The following is a 19,791-nucleotide window of genomic DNA, read 5'->3' on the forward strand; positions in this document are numbered from 1 at the left end:
CCTGGCTGGCCCCGCTCCCTGGTCGAACTCCTGGATGAACTCCCAGTTGAGGGGACAATTTGCATACTATGCTTTTATTACATAGGATAGCCCTCCTGGTACAAAGGTACTGGCAAAAAAGTCTTTTCTACCACATGTACCTGAAATACTAAAATTAAAGAAACTGTAAAGTTTGTCCCCAAAGAGTGTTACATTCTGTCTTCAATAAATAAAATATAATTTCCAGATAACCTATACCTATAAAAGTCACATAACAATCACACTTTCTAATTAAGTTTAATTCAATTTTTCATGTTTACTAGATGTATACCTGAATATCTTCATATATATTTACAAAATTCCTTAAATTTACATTAACTTACCAGAAATGTATTTCCTCTACCATGGACTGTCTGAACAGTGTGTGGCTCTGAAGTACAGTCTTTGGTTGGAGTGGAACACTTGGGATCCTTTGCATTAAGCATATGCATAAGCTTGTTTTCTGCATCGTTGCAAAATCTATCAATATTCTAAAAATAAATTGAAAAAGCTGTTTTATAAAATGCAAACCCATCTATTCATGTTTTTAGAAAGTATTACCTTTAAAGCCAGAACTAAAATATTCAGACCAGAAAGAAAGAATGAGACATCCCAAATTTGATAGCAACTGTCAAACTATGCTAATGCAAAAATGCAGAACCAACATCAGTGCTTCAGCAGAGCTCAATTGTTGGAGGGAAGAGGGAGAGTGTCTATATGCATCAGGGAAGGACAGAGATAAGAACCATTCCCAGCCATCTAGTTTAATTAGCAAGATATACTATGACTCAGGAATTGGAAGACTGGGACTCAAGTTCTACCTCTATTTACTACTAATAGCTGTAAATCATCCAACATCTACAGAGCAGTCCTCAGGTTAGGAGTAAAATAAGAGAACCGCTTCACGTCTATTCCAAGGATTAACTGAAATAACATGTTGTTTCAGAAGTGACAAATGGTCAAGTATCAGCAAGTTCATATGGTTTAACCTAATTCATTAAAGTATTTTGTAAAACTTTCAAATAAAAGTAAATAAAAGGTATCTCTGAACTGTCCTTGAATGGTTTCAGAGAAAGCTGGGATGTAAACAGTAGGTTCTCTGTATGAGTGCGAAGTAATGAAGTAACTTCCCACCTCAACTCCTCCCCGCCCCCCAACTTAGAAAACAAATAAATCAGATGTTATCTTCACTGTATGTATTAAGTTTTTAGGTAAATATTACACAAACTTACTATACACAGCTAGCTACTCTAATACTTTTAAAATGTGATTTATATCAATTTTGAATAACACATTTCAAACATTAAACTATAGGACTAAGAGTCTTATCTTTTATATATTATTTAATAGTTAGGAATTTATAAAATCCAAAATTTTATTGGGAAGTAGCACTGCATAGTAGTTAATAGTTGCATTCTATATTCAGGTGGCTTAAATATGAATCCTGGTTCTACCAACTTGGCTGTGTGACTTAACCTCTATTTCTCATAAGAAAAATGGAAAAAGTCCCCTACCTCATCATGTTAGGCTTAGAACAAGGCCTGACACACAGTGAGCACTTCAATAAACTTTAGCGAATGTTTAGCTAGATCACAGCAAAAATGTGTATGGTCCAAGGTAAATGATTTTAGTATTCTTCTACTTGGGCTTATTTCATCGTAAAAGCAGATATAAATTGTATAAAATACTAGGTATGGAATTTAAAATGTAAATTTGAAACCTACATATTATTAACTAATTATACTACCAGCTAATATGCACTACATGTTATTCTCACCAATTTCCAGTTTGCCTACACATGGTCTGTAGCTTGAACATCCTTCTTACCATCTCTCCTCAGTTCCTCAGGTTCTGAGCAATTAATGTATGCTAAAAACCTCACCTGACATTATATCTCAACATCCAATTTTTAGAAACACTGCCACTCCTTTGATATTTGACTCTCAAACTATTTGGAAAATACCAAAAAGTGTGGTAATGCTCAAAACGAATTTTACCTCAATAGTATTTTTCATTTTGTGGAATGTCTCTTGAAAATGGCTTTCCTTTGGATTGGCAGAAAACATGGAAAAATCTCCAGCATATAAAGTAGGAATTTCTGATTTGGATTCTGGTCGCCACTGGAGATTGCTTACAGCAATTAACATGTGAGGTTTAATTAGGTCTTCATTAAGATCTATCCAAAACTTGATTGCTAGTAAGTTATGGCATTCATCAGACAAATAGACCAAAGGAGCAAGACCTAAAATGAGAACAAACAAAAAAAACCCATTTCATTACATATGTGAGATAAATTAAAAAATGCAAGGAACCTCTAATATGGCCATTTATTTTGGTATGCTAATGGTAAAAACAACTAACTAAATTTAGAGAAAGCTCAGGATTTCCAAAATGACCTGTTTCTTATAGTGTTAAAATTTCAATGCCAGAGTGACAACACATTCTGTTCCTGAGGCCATAGGAAGCAGGCATCTGGTACATAGCTGATGGGAACCCTCTGGAGAAAAACTGGGTAATACCTAGCAAAGCGACATACGCACACCTTTCACCTGGCAATATCACTTCTAGTTCTCTACTTCCAATGATAGTAAAATACACATGAAAAAGGTTGATGAAAACACATGTATGAGGTTACTCATTGAAGCACTGTTTGTAATTATAAAGTATTAATAGCAACCTATTGTAGCTCATGCCCGGAGAGTGATTAGGTAAACCATGGGACATCCTTGCAATGGAGTACTATGCAGCTGACAACAGGATAAGGAAGATCTCTATCAGTGATTTCCAAACATACTGTTAGGCGAAAAAGAAAAGCACTAAAGAAAGACTAGGGTTATAAAGAAAGGCTAGAGATATCTCCTAAAAGAAAGAATCCTATCTAATAAAAGAGAAACATGGCAATTAGCTGTACATCCGCTACCCTTCCCATTGGCTAATTAGGGTGGTATGCAAATTAACTGCCAGCCAAGATGGCGGCCGGCAGCCAGGCAGCTTGAAGCGAACATGAGGCTTGCTTGCTTCAGTGATGGAGGACTCCAGTGTTCCCCGCCTGCCGCTGTCGGCCTCTGAGCTTGCAGTTTGAAACATTGTTACAAATATAGAAGCTAAACAAAACCCCAGAAACCTGCTTTCAGCCAGCCGGGATCTCAGAGCTGGAGTTGAAACAGTGTTTCGATTATAGAACCCAAACAAACCAGATACCTGCTTTCAGCAGCGGAGGCCTAAGAGCCGGAGTCAAGCCTCAGAGCTAAAGCTGGCCCAGAATAAAAAAAGAAAAGAAAAAAAGGAGCGGTTGGGAGCTTCAGTCACCCGCCAGCCTGAAAACAGCCCTCAGATCCTCACCCAGACTGGCCAGGCACCCCAGTGGGGCCCCCCACCCTGAAGGGTGTGTGACCAGCTGCAAACAGCCATCAGCCCCTCACCCAGGCTGGCCAGGAACCCCAGTGGGGACCCCCACCCTGATCCAGGACACCCTTCAGGGCAAACCAGCCGGCCCCCACCCGTGCACCAGGCCTCTATCCTATATAGTAAAAGGGTAATATGCCTCCCGGCACCGGGATCAGCGTGACAGGGGGCAGTGCCCAAACCCCCTGATCGCCCTGCGGCTCTGTGTGTGACAGGGGGTGGGGCCACAACCTCCCTATTTGCCCTGCTCTGTTCGTGATAGGGGAAGGCACCCCAACCCCCTGATAAGCCCTGCTCTGTGCCTGATAGGGGGGAGCTCCCCAACCCCCAGATCGCCCTGCGGCTCTGTGTGTGACAGGCTGCGGTGCCCCAACACCCCCATGGGCCCTGCTCTGAGTGTGACAGTGGCGGCACCCCAACCCCCTGATTGGCCCTGCTCTGTGGGTGATAGAGGGCGGTGCCCCAACCACCCACCACGGGCCCTGCTCTGTGTGTGACGGGGTAGAGCCATAACCTCCCCATCGGCCCTGCCCTGAGTGTGTCAGGGTGCGGCGCCCAACCCCCTGATCCGCCCTGCTCTGTGTGTGACAGGGGGCAGTGCCCCAACTCCCCTATCGGCCCTACTCTGTGAGTGACAGGGGGGAGCTCCTCAACCCCGATTGGCCTTGCTCTGTGCGTGACAGGGGGGAGCTCCCCAACCCCCTGATGGGCCCTGCTCTGTGCGTGACAGGGGGGAGCTCCCCAACCCCCTGATGGGCCCTGCTCTGTGCGTGACAGGGGGCAGCGCCCCAACCCCCTGATTGGCCCTGCTCTGTGCATGACGGGGTGGCGCTGCAACCTCCCCATCGACCCTGCCTTGAGTGTGACAGGGGGCGGTGCCCCAACCCCCCAATCGGCCCTACCCTGAGCGTGACTGAGGGTGGCATCGCAACCTCCCGATCTGCCCTGCTCTGTGCATGACAGGGGGCGGCGCCCCAACTCCCCAATTGGCCCTGCTCTGAGCCCAACCAGGGGCTGCACCTAGGGATTGGGCCTGCCCTCTGCCACCCGGGAGCAGGCCTAAGCCAGCAGGTCATTATCTCCCGAGGGGTCCCAGACTGTGAGAGGGCACAGGCCGGGCTGAGGGACTCTCCACCGCCCCCCCCCCCCGCCCCCCAGTGCACAAATTTTTGTGCACCGGGCCTCTAGTAAAATATAAGCAAATATATAGGTATGTGACCATTTGTACAAAACATACAGGAAGATAAACCAGAAACTACAGGGATTGGGTATAGGTGGGGAGAAAAAGGACCAGCACTGGGTCAGCAGGGATGAGGGGGGAGTGACACTTCCCTGGTTTGTCTTTCTGTGAAGTTCTGACTCCATGGAGGACAATGATATTCCACATATTTTTCATTTATCCCCCAAACAGACAGAACGAACCAGTTACAAGGAAATCCAAGTTGGAACATAAACATATTTCTTAGCTCTTTACACTTGAAAGGGCATACAAGCAATGATGCCACTGTAGTAAGGAGCACATCTAGCAATTAGATTTTGGTTCTAAATACCATTTTCTCAGGAAAAAAAAAAGAAGAAAGAAAGGGAAGGAAGGAAGGGAAGGAAGGAAGGGAAGGAAGGAAGGGAAGGAAGGAAGGGAAGGAAGGAAGGGAAGGAAGGAAGGGAGGGAAGGAAGGGAGGGAAGGGAGGAAGGGAGGAAGGGAGGAAGGGAGGAAGGGAGGAAGGGAGGAAGGGAGGAAGGGAGGAAGGAAGGAAGGAAGGAAGGAAGGAAGGAAGGAAGGAAGGAAGGAAGGAAGGAAGGAAGGAAGGAAGGGGATCCAAGGTTCTCTTGGAGAGGTACAACAGGTCCTCAAATAAGGTCATTTTGTTCAACATTGTTTCATTGTAACATTGATGGGATGCTATAGGAACTTAACTCTTGTTTGTATCAACAGGCTTGTGTAAAACTGGTTTTGCTATGTTTTTTGCTTAAATTTGCCAAACCTACTGACAGTAAATGAGGACTCACTTTAGCTGATTCCCAAACTGGGGCAGGGAACTTATAAGGTGATCCTGGAACATCTTATGATGCCAAACAAAGGAAGGAAGTGCTCAAAAAATACAGGAATCAACCTGAAAAAACTCCTAATGGCCCAAACTTAAACAACAGGAGTGATAAAGGTACTGAATTTTAACCCATAAGAATAAAATAACTTTGTAAGTCCATACTGATATAAATGAAATAAATAAATGGGGGAGAGGGCAGCTCTTCCTCACAGTAGAATCCCAATGAATGTAGAAGGAAAAAAGAAAACCACCATTAAGCAAATACCACAGTAACAAACTGCTGCAAACAAAAATCAACTGAAGGATGCTAAATGAATGGGTGAAAGTTTGCGGTAAAGTAGGATGTGAACCTCCTCCAAGATATTTATTAACTACTAGAGGCCTGATGCACGAAATGTGTCATAAAGGCAGAGGTTTCCTATCTAGATCACACTGTCCTTCTTCCTTCCCCCGGATCCCGGCACCAGCTTCCCTCTGGCACTCAGGCCCCAGGCTTCCCTTGTAGCCCCGTTTCTTCTGGAAGGACGCCGGGTCTAAATGGCATATTACACTTTTATTATTATAGACAAAGGGAAAGTCAGTTATTTACAGGTAAGAAACCCAGCAGACACCGTCTGAACCAATTAACGTTGTTGCTATTACCAGCAATAAAAAATACCAATATCACTGACCCCTTGATACGATGTAGAGAAGAAAAAAATATATAATTTCCATGGTAACTCTGCCAAAAATGTATAACTTCAACCATGAGAAGACATCAGACAAATCCAAATTGAGGGAAATGCTACAAAATAATTGATCAGTCCATTCAAAAGTGTCAAGATCATGAGGAAATGTTAAAGACTAGAGAAAACTAAGGAGAAATAATGATTAAATAAAAGTGGGATCTGGGATAGAAAATGGAAAGTAGAGTAAAAACTTCAAATAAATCTAAAGTTTAGGCAATAATATTGTACCAATGTTTACTTCCTGATTCTAATAACTGTACTATGGTTATGCAAGATGTTAACAGTACGGAAAACTGGCTGAGGGATATTTGGAAGCTATTATTTTTGCAATTTTTCTGAAGGTCTAAAATTAGTTCAAAATAAAAAGTTAAAAAATTTTCAGTGTTGCCTGGCTGGTGTTGCAAGTGCTTGAGCGTCAACCGATGAACCAGGAGGTCATAGTTCAATTCCCGGGCGGGAGCACATGCCAGGGTTTCGGGCTTGATCCCCAGTAGGGGGTGTGCAGGAGGCAGCTGATAGATGATGTTTTTATCTCTCTCCTCCTTCCTTTCTGAAATAAATAAAAAAATATACTTAAATTTTTTTTCAGTGCACAAAGCATAAAGGGACAATTACATAAGCCAGGATAGGACTGAGGCTAGGAAAGTCTAGGCACTAAACATTCAGTCTTACTACTATTTACAGTGTCTTGTTTCTGCTGCCTTGAGAATTACATTTCCCTTATAAATAATAGGAATGAAAAGAACTGCCATTCTCAGATAATGATTCGTTTATCCTGTTGCAAATGAGTTATCCCTTTCACTTTTCAAATGTATCAGATTGCTTTAATATATTTTAATCTTAAGTTTCCCAAGCACGTTCCATTTTCTAATTTTAGAATTTGCCTCTATGTTCAAAACTTGATTACAGTACTGTCCTTCTCCCAAATGTCCCTCTTTAAAATATCGTGCTTCCCCCCAATTACAAAAGTAATACATGCTTATTAAAAGACATTTAGAAGGGGGCGTCAGTCGGGGAAAAAGGAGACCTGTAATACTTTAACCAATAATAAAAATAAAATGAAAGATAACATAAAATAAATGTAAAAAAATGGTAGGGTAAAAACACCCCACAACATTTAGAAAATGTAAAATATAAAAATAAACTTATAGTGTAGTTTCCTCATTTAATTTTTTCTCCACAAGCAGAGGTGACACTGTCCCTCTTACCTCTGTGTCGTGCGTAAAGTCCAGGGTCAGTTATTTAAAACTCCACCCTTTGCATACACCCACAAATTCTTTTCCCTCTTGCTTTGTAGTATTCACCTGCCTATTCTACAAGTTTGGTTAAATCCCACTTTCTACCTACTTCATGCCTCCACCATGACAGCCAACATGGTTGAAAAAATACCACACCAACCGTGATGAACAGTTCCATTTCATATTCATGAACATGGACTCCTGTGGGCCCTGGCAGCAAAAGTATCCACCCAGTATGTCCCCTCTGCCATTTTCTTGAAGGATGATTTCATACCTTTTCCTCCATTCTGACTGCCAGTGGTGACTCTGTTCCCTACTTCAGTGAGGACACAGAGGCAAACAGAGGAGAGCTGCCATGAGTTTTGACTTATACATCACCTCTTCCACTTCAAGCACACATTGCTTCACCCCTTTTCCTCCAACTATGGAGAACTGTCTCTGCTACCAGCTGAGGCCGATCTCCCCATATTCCCCCAAGGTACCATCCCAACGTGGCAACTAAAGGACTGTGCTCCACAACTGGCTCATCTATATGGGAGCCTCTCATACACAGACAGTATCTCATCAGTATGCTCTCAGCACTTTCATCTGAAAACATAAATACTCTCTTATTCCCAATTTCCCTTCTAGCTATTGCTCCATGTCTTCTTCGCTTTAAGCATGGTGTCCCTGAAATGCCCACATTCACTCTCGCTATTGCTCTCCTGTCTTCTTGCCCCACTTCATTCAGTCTTTTCCACCACTCACCAAAAGACTCCTCCATGGTGTTAAAGCCAATAATCAATGCTCAGCCCTAACCTCACTATCTATGCTACCAAATGCCAGCAGACAGTCACTCATGCTCACCTGTCAGAAATCCTCCTTTTCTCAGGGCTTCCACATAGTTTACTCTGAGGATCCCTCCCGCTCCTCTTGTCTCTCTTACTGGCCCCTTTCCATGTCCTCTGCTTCAAGGCATCAGAGTGCATGAGTCACTTCTCTATCTCCTCTCACAACTCGGCCAGTTTCACAGCATTAAATGCCACCTGGATGTTGACCTCCCAATTTATACTTTCAGCCAAGATCATTCCCCTGAACAGACTCCTTTATCCAGCTGTCAAGTAGAACTCTCTACCTAGATTAAGCACCTAAAACTTAACTGTCCAAACTGAGCTCTGCCCTTCCCCACAGACCTGCTTTTCCTTGCAGTCTTTCCCTCCCAGTGAAAGACAACTCCTTTTTTCCAGGTGCTTAAACCAAAAACCTTGTCACTGTCTCCTCTCTTCAACCCCATAGTGTCCCTCTACCTCCAAAATACAACCAGACCAGCCAGTGTGGTTCAGTGGTTAAACGCCATCCCATGCACCAAGAGGTCACTGGTTTGATTCCTGGTCAGGGCACATGCCTGGGTTGTGGGCTTGATCCCTGGTAGTGATGGGGGGATTGTGCAGGAGGTGGCAGATCGATGTTTCTATCTCTCTCTCTTTACCCTCTCTCTTATTCTCTCTCTAAAATTCAATAAAAACATATTTAAAAATATATATAACCAGAATCTGACTACTTCTGACCACTCCCATTGCTTTTGTCTGGTCTAAGCTGTTAACATCATCTCTTGCCTCAATTCTTCAATAGCTTCCAGCTGTTTCCCCTGTTTGTACCCTCATGCACCCTAGAGTCTATTCTCAATACAGCAGGCCAGGTAATCCCCTGAAAACCTAGTCAGGTGGTGACACTCCTCCTATCACTTTGAGAAATAAAGTTGAATTCCATACAAGGACCACCACACAGTCTGGTCCTTCAATGCCTCTATCACACCTGTGAGTACTCACTCCCTGGCCTCTGCCAATGCTTCAAAGCATCAGACTTTATCATGACCATTTCTTATGCCTGGACTGTTTCTACCCAAGATGTCCACATGCCTCCCTCCCTCTGTTTCTTCAAGTCTCACTCAACTGTTAACTTTGCAGTGAGGTCTTTCCTCACCTCCCTATCTAAAGCCACATTTCTCTTTCCTGCCCCCTGATACTACCCCAGTAAGAGCTTAGCACTTACTAAGAAAAATAGAAATGCTACTTATTTATTTTATTTGTGATCTCCCTCCCCAACCCCCTGTAACGTAAGCTCCACAAAGGCAGGGATTTTTGCCTGTTTTGTTCATTGCTACTCACCCAACATTTACAACAGAACGTGTGGAATGTGTGGCAAATGTCACCAAGTCTGATCAAGATGAAATGAAATGCTATGAAAAAAATGTAGCATATTAACATACTACCGGCAAAGAAAACCCACAAAGCACCAAAACACAATTAACCAAACAAAACCCATTTTAAAAAAGGAGAAAAGAGCCCTAGCTGGTTTGGCTCAGTGGATAGAGCATCGGCCTGTGGACTGAAGGGTCCCAGGCTCAATTCCTGGTCAGGGCACATGCCCAGGTTGCGGGCTCGATCCCCAATGTGGGGCGTGCAGGAGGCAGCCAATCAATGATTCTCTCTCATTATTGATGTTTCTATCTCTCTCTCCCTCTCCCTTCCTCTCTGAAATCAATAAAGGTATTTTTTTTTTTTAAAAGGAGAAAAGAACACAGCAAAGAACATGGCCCTTAAGAAAACAAAACTGAAATAAAAGAAGACAGTTTCTAAATCCTTCAAAACTGATTCATGCTAATGAGCTTAATTAAGAACATATATCCATGGTGGCGGGGGCTGAGGCAGAGGCGGTTAGGGCCAATCAGGCTGGCAGGGGAGCATTAGGGGCCGATCAGGCTGGCAGGGGAGCAGTTAGGAGGCGATCAGGCTGGCAGGGGAGCAGTTAGGGGGCAATCAGGCCAATAGGGGAGAGCAGTTAGGGGCAATCAGGCTGGCAGGGGAGAGCAGTTAGGAGCCAGTGGTCCCGGACTGTGAGAGGGATGTCCAACTGCCGGTTTAGGCCCGATCCAGCAGTCGGACATTCCCTGAGGGGTCCCAAATTGGAGAGGGTGCAGGGCGGGCTGAGGGACACTCCCTCCCACCCATGCATGAATTTCATGCACAGGGCCTCTAGTTAATAAATAGAAGACTCTGTGCATAAACTCAGAGCTTAGCTGGTCCCTGACACTTCATAGTACTTAGGGAGATAAGAGTATGGCTTTGTAGATAGGACATATGGAAAGAGGTAAGGAAAGAGGAGTGTGCAATGTCATAATTAAGGAATAAAATATAGATGAACTTGGCTGAGATGTTGGGAGTAGTAAAAATGGAATCTGACACTGCAAAGGTATTTCTTTGTCATTTAAAATCATTTATTTCTTGCCTGGCCCAGTGTGAATCAGTGGTTGAGCACTGACCCATGTACCAGGAGGTTGCCAGTTCAATTCCTGGTCAGGGTACATGTCCTGGTTGCAATTGCGAGCTCCATCCCCAGCAGGGGATGTGCAGGAGGCAGCCTATACATGTTGATGTTTCTCTCGGTCATTGATGTTTCTATCTTTCTATCCCTCTTTCTTCCCCTCTCTCTAAAATCAATTAACAAACATAAAAAAAATTTATTCCTCAAAAAATTAAAAATAAAAATACCATATGATCCACCATTTCCATTTCTGGGTATATACCAGAAGGAAATAAAATCACTATGCTAAAGAGATACCTATAACCCCTATGTTCATTGCAACATTAGTCACAGCAGCCAAGATGGAAACAACCTATGTGTCTGTTGAAGGGTGAACAGATACAAAAAAAGAATAAAAAAATATGTGGTGTATACTAAAGAAAATCCTGCCATCTGCAACAATACAGATGGATCTTGAGGGCATTATGAAAAGTGAAATAAGTCGAGAGAGAAAGACCAATACTGTATGACCTCACTTATATGTGGAATCTCAAAAACAAAAAACAGAAACAGAAACAAAAACTCATAGGTAAAGAGATCAGACTTCCTGCGCAGGAAGGAAATCTGCCCTCTGTCCTTCCAGGCCTCTTTGCTATACAGTCTTGAAAAGATAGTCTGAGACAATACTTCCACTTAAGTAAAAATACCATGAGAATTGCCCTCCAACATGAGAAATAATGGGACAAACAGAAAACAGCCAGCAAGATGGCAAATTTTAATCTAACCTTACCAATAATCACATTAAAGATGACCAGATTAAACAAAGATAGAGACTGTCAGATTGGATAAGAAAGCAAGACCCAACCATACTGTTTATCAGAAATACACTTTGAATATAAAGACATCAATAGGTAAAAAATAAAGGAATGGAAAAAGATATATATGACGCAAACTAACACTAACGGTAAAAAAGTTGGAATAGCTATATTAAAAAAAGTAATTTTTAGAACAATGGATATCATTAGGGATAATGAGAGATACTGCAAAGGAAAAAAACACACCCAAAACCAAAGCTGGAGACAGGCTTGAATGCTCAGTTAACTGCACAGGAAATTATAATTTATTTGTCTAATAGTAATCACTAAAATGCTGCAGAAAATTTTCTGGCAATTTCTTTAAAATTAAGTAGCACAGAATGGGACGTAAGTTCTTTCCTTGTAATACTGTAGAAATGCTTTTCATTAAGAATTGAGGTTAAGCCCTAGCCAGTTTGGCTCCGTGGATAGAGGTCAGCCTGCTGACTGAAGGCTCCGGTTTGATTCCGGTCAAGGGCACAAGCCCCGCTTGCAGGCTCCATCCCCAGTAGGGGGCATGCAGGAGGCAGCCAATCAATGATTATCTCTCACCACTGATGTTTCTATCTCTCCCTCTCCCTTCCTCTCTGAAATCAATTAAAACAAAAATAAAGAAGTGAGGTTAAAACAGGCCTAACTTTCAAGTCACTAGTCATCAAATTTGCTGATTTGTAGCTCCAATTAATCCTAAGACAAATTTTAAAAGATAATGTTTTTCAAAAGCATCAATAAAAAGCTACAACTAAAAACACTGTACATTACCTATTTTTTTCACAACAGAAACTACCAATCCTACTAGGTCCACCTCAGAACAATGTGGTTGGAAGCCTGGATTTAGTAATTGGCTGAAGGGAAGGGGATCCCTCGGCTGATAAACTTTGAACAGGATTTCATCTGAAGCCTATAAGAAAAAAAAAATCAGCATGTGAAGATTCTATAAACTCATACGCATTTATCAAAATTGAAAAATTACAATAAGAAGTACTTACTGGTATTTGCTGAAATTGAGTGTTTTTGGTTGCTGTTAACTGTATATTAGCTCTTCCAGATTTAGGTTTAGATTTTGATGTTGCAAGATGATAGATTCTGTATCTCTTTCCCTCTGTTAGCAGGGAATATAAATCTGATGATGGACGCCAGATACTTAATATAACTATTCAGATAAAGAGGAAAAAGACTAAATGAAAAAACCGATAATCATTAAATTCTTGCTTAAAAATGAATACTGAAGGGGAACAAAATCACAGAGTCAAGCATGAGAAGGACACAATGCACTGTTACTGGTCTGACAATGGAGAAGGCCACCCCGTGAGAAAGAATGCAGGAGGCTGCTAAAGCAGAGTGTCCTCTGGTGACAGGCAGCACAAGAAACAGGGAATGCATTCTGCTAAGAACTGTAGTGAGCTTGGAAGAGGAACCGGAACATGAGATAATGCAGCCAGCTGACACCTGGATTTCAGCCTCATGAGACACTGAGCAGAGAACCCCATCAGTTCCTTCCAGACTTCTGATCTACAGAACTGTAAGATAACAAATGAATTTTACCCAGGACAGAAAAAGCCAGTGATCCACGCAGGTGGACTGGAAGGCCTAAAAGCCCTTCCCTGTCACTGATTCCCCAAAAGGATTTGGTCTTTTCCCAATGGACCAGCCAGAACACTTTATTTAGAATTGGACACTAAAGCAACTGTCACACTAAGTTTGGTAACTTGACTCTGGGAAATCTCCTTTTTTGTTCCCAAGCTCAGCCTAAAAGAGGGACACGGACCAGATTCCAGCATCTGTGGAGACCAGGGAGGCCCAGGATCCTCTGGGGGGTGAAGGTGAGACCTGCAGTGCCCCCTTTGTCCTGCCTGACTCTCCTCTAACCCAGAGGCCGCCTTAGGACCGGACCCAGTGGATGCAGGCTCCTTCGCTTCTGCCTGATAGAAAAAATTTGGTCACAAGTTATGAAGAACCATAAAGCTAGTGAAAACGTTCACCTCCGCTTGCTAAGGAGCAGCTCTTTGATTTTGATATTTTGGAACTTTTAACAGTTACAAAAGGACTGAAAACCACAGCTGTCTTTTGGGGGCCACTTTGGAGGGCCTGAAAACAAAGAGATGTGAGGCTGGGGGAAACAGCCAAAAAGAGAGAGACAGGAAAGAGTAGAGAATGACAAAGAAAAAGGGAGAAAGTAGGGGATGGAAGGGAAAGGAGCTGGGTTTCAGTCTATGGGCCTGGGGACCACAGCTTCTCACTGTGAACGCTCCCACCCTTTACTGATCTGCCCCAGAATCCGGTTCCACTAGGAATTGTAAAGCTGCTGGCCAGGCATTTGTTCCTGTAGTTTTCTTTCTTGGTTTGCAAGGAGGGGTAAGGTGGGTTATGTTGGTTTCCATGTAAGTGGAAGCCAAGTCTGGAGCCTTGTTGGCTCCCTTGGAGATTATTGTCAAGTAGAGAAACACATAAAAGCTTTGGGGCATATGTAACTTTGTTAAAAATTTATACTAAATTAAAAATAAAATTTTCTACCTTAAAAAAAAAAGGATACTGATAACAACTAATATCTAAGGATTCCATCATCATTTTGTGAGCACCGATACATAATTTTTGCTCCTCTATGCACTAACTTTATACTTTATCTAGCACTTGAAATCACTTTATTAATATAATACTTTAACTTAAAACTAATAAAAACAAGTAATTTACATACTGACCAGAATCTTTCTCTTTTTTCTCATAGCTTATGATACGCAACTTCCACACAGTTGTAACATCCCTTGATAACATTTGCTCCCCTTTCTCAGCAGATTCCACAGCCTTCCGGAATTCCAACTGGATCTGTGCTTGCTTCTTATCATTCAACATCTGTCTGTGATTATTCAAGGCTCTTAACTGCTCGTCACTAATATAACCCTGTGATTATTTAATATATGAAGGCAGATAAGGTTGGAATAAAAAGCAAACAAAACACCTCATCTATTGTAAATGAATCTCTTTAAATGGGGGTAAAATACAACAGAGTTGAGTTCACTTTAAGAGTGTGACAATATAAAAATTGAGATTAATGTACTCATCACATAACAAATATGTTCTGGTGTCTTAAACTGTTTACTAATCTTTGTGACAAATTTTCCCTATTTATAAATGTACTCTACCAATCATATCTATCAATATGGATGACATTATAAATGGCTAACATGCAAAGGCTCACTCTATTTGAGAAATGGATCTATGTGTGATAAATGTATTAATTTATTTAATCCTTATAATAACCCTATGAGGTAGGTACTGTTATTGTTTCCATGTTGTAGGTGATGAAACTGAGGTGCAGAGAATAAATAACTGCAGAGGCACATAGGTAGGGTTAGCTCAAGAACCCTCATTCTTAGCTCCCATAGTATAATTTCATGAACTCCCTGGAACAGTAGATACAACTTAAAACAGACACGTCCTAGCCCTGGCCAGCTCAGTTGGTTACAGTATGGTCACAATGTGCCAAGGTTGAAGGATCAAGCTCTGGTCAGGGCACATACAAGAATAAACCAATGAATGCCTAAATAGGTGGAACAACAAATCAGTATCTCTCTCTCAAAGTCGATTAAAAAACAAAACACGCGCTATAAGCACTTCTCGCTGCCTCCACACTTTTCTTCAATCACTTCACCAAACTGCTGTCTGTACTTCTTGGGAATCTCACCCAGTGTAACAAGAATGAATGAATGAATGAAAAATAAAATAAAATAAAACAGGAAACGGAATCCAACACATAACACACTAGACTACTACTGCCTTACGAATATTAATCTGACCTACATGGGGAAGGGACACTTGAACTCTCTGTACCCTGCAAAGGGGTTAAAAATGAAGAGAATGTTTAAAACATGAATTAAAAATAAATCTGTGATTTCCAAAGTCCCACAACATTAGCACTGTCACAGAAAACAAATCCTTTTGACAGGGTATTTTATAAAATGATGCCCATTTTCCCCTCTAAGAATTACAGTGATAACTTGATCTGAGTGAAACCTCAGAATCATAAAATCAGAACCTTATAGATAAGCCCCTCTCAGTCATCCCCTTAATAGAAAGTAGAAAGAAACCCTAAGAGATAAATCACTTGTCCAGTTACAAAGATCAGGGCTAGGTCTAGAACTTAGTCTTCCAACTCTTATTCTGCTCATTACTTCCTCCTTATAAATAAACTAGTGGCCTGGTGCACGAAATTCATGCACGGGTGTGTGTGTGTAGGAGGGTGTCCCTCAGCTCGGCCTGCACCCTCTCCAATCTGGGATATCCTTCTCACAATCCGGGACCGCTGGCTCCTCACCTGCCTGCCTGCCTGCCTGATCACCCCTAACCACTCTGCCTGCTGGCCTGCTTGCCCCCAACTCCCCCCCCCAACTGGCCTTCTCACCCCCAACTGCCCCACCCCTGCTGGCCTGCTCACCCCCAACTGTCCCCGCACCAGCCGGCTCACCCCCAACTGCCCCCCCGCCAGCCTGATCGCCCTCAATTGCCCCCCCACCCCCTGCTGGCCTGTTCGCCCCTAACTGCCCCTCTGCTGGCCTGCTGGCCCCCAACTGCCTCCCCCCTCCACTGGTCTGATCACCCCCAACTGCCCTCCCCTCTTGGCCTGATCGCCCCTAACCACCTCTACCTTGGCCCCGCCACAATAGCTTTGTCCAGAAGGATGTCCGGAAGGTCTCCCGTTCTAATTATTAGTATTAGCATATTACCCTTTTATTAGTATCCTATCTAATAATAGACAAACATGGTAATTAACTGTACCTCCGACACGCTTCCCATTGGCTAATCAGGGTGATATGCAAATTAACTGCCAACCAAGATGGCGGCCGGCAGCCAGGCAGCTGAAGTGAACAGGAGGCTTGCTTGCTCCAGTGATGGAGGAAGCCAAGGTTCCCCGCCTGCCGCTGCCGGCCTCTGAGCTGCACTCTAAGAAACAATGTTGCAATTATAGAAGCTAAACAAACCCCAGAAATCTGCTTTCAGCCAGCTGGGCCTCAGAGCTGGAGCTGCAACAGTGTTTCAATTATAGAAGCCAAATAAACCCAGATACCTGCTTTCAGCAGCCAAGGTCTCAGAGCTGGAGCCGAGCCTCAGAGCTAAAGCTGGCTCACAGCTCCAGTGACAGCTATAGAAGGTAAATAAATTCCAGAATTAAAACAACAAAAAAGGAGAGGTTGGGAGCTTCAGTCACCCGCCAGCCTGAAAACGGCCCTCAGCCCCTCACCCAGACTGGCCAGGCACCCCAATGGGGTCCCCCACCCTGAAGGGGGTGTGACCAGCTGCAAACAGCCATCATCCCCTCATCCAGGCTGGCCAGGCACCCAAGCGGGACCCCCACCCTGATCCAGGACACCCTTCAGGGCAAACCAGCCGGCCCCCACCCGTGCATCAGGCCTCTATCCTATATAGTAAAAGGGATATGCAAACTGACCCTAACATCAGAAGGACTGGGAATGACTGGTCACTATGACACACACTGACCACCAGGGGGAAGATGTTCAATGCAGGAGCTGCCCTCTGGTGGTCAGGGCGCTCTCACATGGGAGGAGCTCTGCTCAGCCACAAGCTAGGCTGATGGCTGCCAGTACAGTGGTGGTGGTGGGAGCCTCTCCTGCCTCCTCAGCAGCGCTAAGGATGTCCGACTGCAGTTTAGGCCTGCTCCCCGCTGGCAAGTGGACATCCCCTGAGGGCTGCCGGGCTGCCAGAGGGATGTCTGATTGCCATCTTAGGCCCAATCCCCAGGGAAGCAGGCCTAACCCAGCAGGTGGTCATCCCCTGAGGGGTCCCAGACTGCGAGAGGGCACAGGCCGGGCTGAGGGATACCCCCTCACCCCCGAGTGAACAAATTTTTGTGCACCGGGCCTCTAATAGATTCTATAAAAGGATACCAGCCTAATAAATATTTCATTAAAATTTGAGATGAAATTAAAACTATCTTCATGATAACTCAGAGAAAGCAAAGGCTTCAACATATATAATAATATAAGTGATAGACACAAATAATGTTTCAGGAAAGAAAAATAAAGCCTTAATTTACAAACTTGTAGCAAGTACACTCACAGGCTTTCAAACCGAACTCACTTTTCACCGGGAGAATTTGAGTTGTACCTTTTGGGAATGCGAGGGAATTCTATTCAGAATAGCACTGCTTACTCTTCTAGTGGAATATTGTTTATTTTTGTAGTCCCGTTATTTAAGAAACTTAAAGCTATATACAAGATTTATTGTCATGAAATAAATGAGATTAATCAATAAACAAAAATAGTTTTTCTAAAATTTCTCATCTCCTTCCTATCTAGCAAACTAACCCTTGCATTAATTAGATACCTGGTGTCTAAAAATTTAGGAGGTATCTTACCTTAATATATGAAATGATGTTCTAACAGCAACTAACATTTGTAAGAAACTTTAATAACAATACACTTTTACATATTACCTAATTTGATCCTAAAACAACTTATTTTATGACCATTTTATAACTATTTTATGCCTAATTTGCTTGGCTAATAAATGGCAGAGCCATGATTCTAAAGCCTATGGTATTTCTAACACAGTTCAGTGCTTCTGCACTTGTCCATTTAAGTACCCTTGAAATAGAGAATTATAAAATAGACTCTGGGAAGGATCTGAGAAGAGCTGAGAACATGGAAACTAAGATATTTGTTTCATCTTAAAAGTAAACAAGTTTTGTGTGTATTTTAAGCCACATTTATCCTATATAATAAATAGCTAATATGCAAATCGACCAAAGAGCAGAACAACTGTTTGCTATGAGGTGCACTGACCATCAGGGGGCAGACTCTCAACACAGGGAGCTGCCCCCCTGGTGGTCAGTGAGCTCCCACAGGGGGAGCACTGCTCAACCAGAAGCCGGGCTCACAGCTGGCGAGCTCAGCAGTGGTGGTGGGAGCCTCTGCAGGCGGGTGGTAAGGAGCAAGGGGTCCCGGAATGCGAGAGGGATGTCTGACTGCCGGCTATCCCCCAAGGGGTCCCGGACTGCGGACCCTCCCACAGTGCATGAATGTTGTGCACTGGGCCTCTAGTTTAATATATAATAGTATTTAACACTCCTATCTTCTATTTGATACAGAATTGAAGATAACATTCCTATCTTCTATTTGATACTGTGGTTTGGCTCCTCACTGCAAATACCGAATATGCATATGTCCTCTTTGAGAAATAGCATTTCAACACCCTGCTTCCCATGATGGCCAGAGAGTACCCACATCTTTCACCTTAAGGCTTACTGTATGCCCTCTTCCTCTCTCACCTCAAGGTAACTGGGGTCTGGCACAGTCCTTACTGCTTCATAGAGCTCTGCACCATCCTGCAGAGCACAGACTTGTTGTCTGGTTAGTGCATGTGATGGTGTACATTGTTTTGTTATATTTTCTAGAAAAAAAAAAGTATCACTAATTAGCTAAACCACAAAGTTCACAGTGCTGAAAACAATACAACCAAGCAAAAAACACACAAAGAAGGGAGATTAAAAAATAACTTTTTATCTGCTAAAAGTTTTCTAGGAAAATGCGAAGCTACTGTATTCATGGTTTAAAAATTATCAAAGAGTTTACTTGATTAGAGTAATTTGTAAATTATAAATAATTTCATGATTTACTTAATCATGAAAACAGCATGAGCTAGTAATATGTTAAGCACATAAAATTTTGAGTCTACCTTTTTTGAGATTTATATATAATATGACGTTAAATAAAATAGAAAATTATGAAGAAAAGCAGAACATAAAGTTACAGCAATAAAAAAGGTAGTGAAAAAGTAAATTTCCTGTCCTATAAGCAAAAACACTATGATTTTTACAATTAAAATTGATGCCACAGGGAAAACAAGTTCTAACTCCAAGTATAATAATGTAAAGCCCAACAACTACAATAACAAGAAACACAAAAGTTATATAGTAAAGATAAGGACACTGAAAAAAAAGAATGACAATGGCTTAGGGCTGTGGTCAGCAAACCGCGGCTCGTGAGCCACATGTTCTTTATATTCACTATTAGAGGCCTGATGCACGAAATTTGTGCAAGAGTAGGCCTTCCTTCCCTGGGCTGCTGGCACCGGCTTCCCTCTGGCACCCAGGACTCGGGCTTCCCTTGTAGCTCCAGCATTGACCAGAAGGTTGTCCGAAAGGACATCCAGTCTAATTAGCATATTATGCTTTTATTATTATAGATACTGTGCACTAGATCTCTG

At 42.8% G+C, this 19,791-nt stretch overlaps 1 protein-coding gene across 4 annotated transcripts in view; it reads right to left on the minus strand.

Moving 5' to 3' along the window:
- The window catches only part of BRCA2 (BRCA2 DNA repair associated), a 77,351-nt gene that overhangs the window by 2,216 nt on the left and 55,344 nt on the right, over positions 1-19,791 (minus strand). For all 4 annotated transcript variants that reach the window (XM_059684172.1, XM_059684171.1, XM_059684173.1 and 1 more), the window contains 6 exons: positions 18,854-18,975; positions 14,271-14,469; positions 12,561-12,724; positions 12,334-12,472; positions 2,016-2,260; positions 363-509 (listed from right to left, as the gene is read on the minus strand). In XM_059684172.1, coding sequence (XP_059540155.1) covers positions 363-509; positions 2,016-2,260; positions 12,334-12,472; positions 12,561-12,724; positions 14,271-14,469; positions 18,854-18,975 — 1,016 coding nt within the window. The remainder of the gene's footprint in view (positions 1-362; positions 510-2,015; positions 2,261-12,333; positions 12,473-12,560; positions 12,725-14,270; positions 14,470-18,853; positions 18,976-19,791) is intronic.

The sequence above is a fragment of the Myotis daubentonii genome, chromosome 2, assembly GCF_963259705.1.
Source record: "Myotis daubentonii chromosome 2, mMyoDau2.1, whole genome shotgun sequence".
Classification (NCBI taxonomy): domain Eukaryota; kingdom Metazoa; phylum Chordata; class Mammalia; order Chiroptera; family Vespertilionidae; genus Myotis; species Myotis daubentonii.